At 54.8% G+C, this 4819-nt stretch overlaps 1 protein-coding gene across 1 annotated transcript; it reads right to left on the bottom strand.

Moving 5' to 3' along the window:
* Positions 1–252: 252 nt before the first annotated feature.
* Positions 253–1987, bottom strand: CALML3 (calmodulin like 3). The gene has a single exon (XM_012443337.2). It carries the CDS (start codon positions 1871–1873, stop codon positions 1424–1426), a length of 450 nt encoding a protein of 149 aa, XP_012298760.2. The 5' UTR covers positions 1874–1987; the 3' UTR covers positions 253–1423.
* Positions 1988–4819: the final 2832 nt, after the last annotated feature.

Raw genomic sequence — 4819 nt, 5'->3', positions numbered from 1 at the left:
TGTAAGATGAGGAAGGTAATAATAGTGGCTGCCCTCCAGGGAGGTGCCGAGTGTCTATGCAGACTAAGTGCTTGCTGGTGCCCTAGCCCAGGCAGGTGGCACGAGGGTCCTGCCTCCCTGGAGGTCCCAGTGGTGCAGTGACAATGGCAAGGCAAGGCTGGGCTGGGGCCGAGCTCTTTGACAAAGGAGGAAACATGGTGGGGCGGGTGGGTGTCGGGGAGAGAGGACTCACCCACTATGGCCTTTTCTGAGGAGCCGTGTCTAGTGCCCACCCTACAAAACGTACCTCCTTTTAGAACTGAAGGGATCTCTGCAGAGACCCTTCGACCTTCTCTGGGTGTTGCTAGCCGCTTGCTGGGCTAGTGCAGGACTAACGTCTCTGAACAGCTCTTACATTGCATGTGCCCGATGTGCCCCCCAGCCCCTCACCATCTTCTAGTGCCTGGCACTTCACAACCAGGAGCACAGGAGAAGAAAAGCAATCAGCAGGTTCCCTCTCAACGTGATGGACTCAGGTGTTTCAAGTCCTAAATGGACTTTTAACCGCTCTTTGCTGCCAACGTATCCTTTTTATTGGGAACAAATATTCAAGATTGCCCTCATCCAGACTTCTCTGCGAGGCACCCACCAGTATAGAAATACACTGCATTTTCAAAAGCACAAAAATGGAGGTTCCTGCTTTGTTTCAACCCTGAATTTAACAAGGATTGTTGCAGTGGGATCCAGAAAAAAGGAAATGAAATAACGACTACTCATTTATTTCCCTGCAGTTCCCCTTCCCCCTACCCAAGCCTCCCTCCTTGCAGATGAATAGGAACAGGTTACAGCTGACCCGGTTTCACTCCCAGCCTCAGCAGATGAATCACGGTGGGTTGTCAGAGACAGAATGGGGCAAGCTGGAGCAGTGTGGAAGGCAGTGCTGTTTTCAGGAGGCCTGACCTCTGTGGCCAGAGTTCCCATCAGCCCCATTCACTGCAGGCCAAGATGCCCCCACCCTCCAGAATCCCCAGCGGAGGGAGCCTGCAGTCCAGGAGCCTCGGGAAATCCAGGCGTGGGCTGAGGGCTGCAGCCCGCCCTGGCCTGGGCATTGGGTGCCTGTTAGGGATCTTGCCTGGGTGCTCTAGGGGGTCCGTCCTGGTGGCCACAGAGCCGGCACAACCTGCCCTGGTGCTTGTTCCTAAGGTCAGCTCTGTTTCTCCCGAGTGGGGAGGGTTTCATGGTCTGCTTGGAGTGGGAGCGTTCCATGTCACTCAGATGGGCAGGCAGGAAGGTCGGCAGAAGAGCAGAGCAGAGAGAGGGAGGCAGAGAGGTGGACTGAATCAACCATGCCCTGGAGGAAGCCGTGGTGCCCGGGGAGGTGGGGGATGAAGGAGGAGGCTGGAGGCCTGGGGTTCTTGCCCCGCTGGCCGGGTGGGCGCCGGCCTCACTTGGACACCAGCATGCGGACAAACTCCTCGTAGTTCACCTGCCCGTCTCCGTCCGTGTCTGCGGCCCGGATCATCTCGTCCACCTCCTCGTCACTCAGCTTCTCCCCCAGCCGCGTCATGATGTGCCGCAGCTCGGAGGCGCTGACGAAGCCGTTGCCATCCTTGTCGAACACGCGGAAGGCCTCGCGGATCTGCTCCTCGCCGTCCGTGTCCCTCATCTTCCTGGCCATCATGCCCAGGAACTCGGGGAAGTCCACGGTGCCGTTGCTGTCCTGGTCGATCTCGCTCATCATGTCCTGCAGCTCGGCCTCCGTGGGGTTCTGGCCCAGGGACCGCATGACCGTGCCCAGCTCGCGGGTGGTGATGCAGCCGTCCCCATCCTTGTCGAACAGGGAGAAGGCCTCCTTGAATTCTGTGATCTGCTCCTCAGTCAGCTGGTCGGCCATGCCTGGCGTGGGGGCGTGGGTGGCAGAGGCGGCCTCCCTCCCTTTGCTGCAGCCCTGCTACTGTCCCAGCTCTAGGGTGGCAAATGGAGATCTGGGTGGCCGGCAGGCTGTCTCGCCCTGGCTTGAGTCGCTGGAGCTTAAGAAGCAGCAGAGTCCTCTCCCATCATTGGCAGACGCCCCTGCCCTGTGGTTGCCTGGGCCTGTCCTGTTTAGACAGGAGTCTGGGGCCTGTGAATTGAGCTGACGCCAGCACCTCTATGCCTGCTCGCATCCCGACCTGGCAGAGCCGCAGGGGCCCTGGCAGTCACACCTGCAGTCAGGGCGTGGTGGGCCAGCCTTGGAGCGAGCCAGGCTGGACTCTTTCCTCCTGAATTTCCCTCTCCCTTCTCCCTCCCACCTGCCCGGCTCCCACTCAGTAAACTCTAGTGCCCTTTCTTCCCTGGGCACTGGAGTGGAGGGTTTTTTGCAGGATGAAAGGCAGACGGAAGAAACTTCCTTGCCTCTGGTTTCTATAGCCTTAGGCACCTCAGGGTTTTTGGAGGAGGAAGGTTTTTCTTATCTTCAGATGGGACATGAATTGGGAGGGGTTTCCTCCAACCCATTCACTCACCTTTCACTGATTTATTGAGTGCCTACTATGTGCAGCGCCGCTCTGGAAGCTGGGAACACAGTGGGACCAGGCAGGCCACCCCTAGTCCTCATGAGTTTAACTGGCCAGACAGCTAGTTAGCAGGTAAACTACTTGAGGAATGCAAACAAGGTAAGGAAGGATTGTTGATAAATGCTGACAGACATCCAAGGACAGGACCCCAGGGTCACCTTTCAGCCTGGCCAAGGACAGACCCTCTGTGGAGAGGCACTCCAGGGTGACCCGAAGCTGGAGAAGGGGCCATCTAGGCTACAGTGGGCGCAGCGGAGCCAGTGGCTGGAAGATGATCCGTGGGGCTGCAGGCCCGTGAGGGAGGGGACGAGGCTGGGGAGGAGAGAAAAAGGAGGCCTTACCAGGAAGTCCCACTTCATTCTCTGATCTGTGGTGCCCTAGGAGCTCTGCACGGCGTGGAGTCTGCGCTGAGGAGAGGGCCTCTCAGGAGGGTACCCACTCGGGGGGACAGTGGGGTGTTCACAGCACAGACTCGGCTCCCACCCCCAGGGGCCCTGGGGACATGACCCCCAGAGAGGCAGGAGCAGCCGCGTCACCTGTGGGACTCCACACTAGGGGAGAAGCGTGGAGCCCACTCTATTTTTTGCTGGGTGTGTGGGGGCAGGGTGGGGACCTGAATAGGAAAGAAAGTGTCCTTTTGAGGACCTAGGCTTTTTGAGGAGAGACTAGAGCAGGGCTTGGATATTCATTGATTTCTCTCTGAATTTCCTTCCCTTCTCTATTCAAGTAGAGGCAACTGTGTCCTTCTGGTCTGGAGGGGTCCGTGGTGGAAACTGAAGTCACTACAAGACCCCTTCCTTCCTGCCTGAAGGCTCCCACAAAGCCTGGGCCTGAGGGTTTGGGCAGGAGAAAGCAGGAAGGTTGAAGAATCCCTCCATCCCCATGGAATCTTTTCCTTAGAAGTTTGTGGACCCCAGGGCGGCAGGGCTCAGGGATGTGGCGGCCACAGGCAACCTTGGCAAAGAGCCCTGCAGCCCAGGGGTGGCGTAGAGGGAACCAGGTCACGGGCATCTTGGAAGCCACGTGTGTGAGCGACACTTCAGTGACCAGAGCCCACTCTCCCCTCCCTCCTCCGCCCCAGAATGTTCGGCCTTGCCTGAGACCTCACACACCAACAGCTCTAGAGGTGTGGGGAGACGGGTTGGCCAGGACTCCCTGGGGTAGGAGAGGGGCCGATCATAAAGTTTAGATTTAGAATAATGAGGCAGCATCTCCATCTGCAGGCTGGGAGCGTGCCCTGGGCCCAGGTTACAGCTCTGTCCATGGGGGGCTGGGCAAGAGCACGTGCCTTGCTCCTGGGAGGTCCACTTCTCCTTGAATATTCTGTAGAATACAAGGTAACCCCGTGAAAGGTTCAGCTAGGAATGAAGGTCCTTTTTTGATTTTGGGGTTTTTTTTGGGCTAATTCTGGGACATGGGGACCTTCTGTACCTTCTGAGATGGGCTCTTGATTGTGTACATGGGTGTCTGATGCCTGAGCATTAGATTTCCCATCCCAAAAGCACTTTAAAACTATGTATCTCCATTGTAGATCACCCGAATATCCAACAATAGCAGGTTAGTAACAAATGCCTCAGCTTTCATCCACAACAGGAAAAATAGTTTTAAAATGAGGATGAGGATGAGCTACAGAAAGGTATCCATGGAAAATGTTTAAAAAGCAGATGGAAAACTGTGTGTATGATATGATTTCAGGTATTAAAAGTTTATATATGTTTATATACATTCACAGAAGAAAAGCCTGGATAATCACATACCAAACTCTTAATAGTGGATACTTGGGATAATAGGATTATAAGTGCTTTTAATTGTCTTATAAATACAGTATCTTTGTCCATTTTAAATGTTTTACATTTGCCATATATCAATTCTATTGTTAGGGGAAATGACTGAAGATTCAAAAACCATCCCTGATTAAAAAAAAAAAAAAGATTCCAGCCTGGGCGAGGTGGCTCACGCCCAGCACTTTGGGAGGCCGAGGCGGGTGGATCAAGAGGTCAGGAGTCCAAGACCAGCCTGACCAACACGGTGAAACCTCGTCTCTACTAAAAATTCAAAAATTAGCCAGGCGTGGTGGCAGGCTAATCCCAGCTACTCAAGAGGCTGAGGCAGGAGAATCACTTGAACCTGGGAGGTGGAGGTTGCAGTGAGCCGAGATCATGCCACTGCACTCCAGCCTGGGCGACAGAGTGAGACTCTGTCTCAAAAAAAAAAAAAAAAAAATTATACCTTACTGAACTCCCAATCTTCTTTCTCTTTCTCTGAGGTTAGGCAATGCAGAGGGC

The sequence above is a fragment of the Aotus nancymaae genome, unplaced genomic scaffold (genome assembly GCF_030222135.1).
Source record: "Aotus nancymaae isolate 86718 unplaced genomic scaffold, 86718_ANA_hifiasm-v0.15.2.pri h1tg000083l, whole genome shotgun sequence".
Lineage (NCBI taxonomy): Eukaryota > Metazoa > Chordata > Mammalia > Primates > Aotidae > Aotus > Aotus nancymaae.
This window is presented reverse-complemented; position numbering and strand designations above follow the sequence as displayed.

What these genes read in the sequence shown, in the direction of transcription:
- CALML3 (XM_012443337.2), bottom strand. Translation starts at nt 1,873, where the DNA reads ATGGCCGACCAGCTGACTGAGGAGCAGATCACAGAATTCAAGGAGGCC.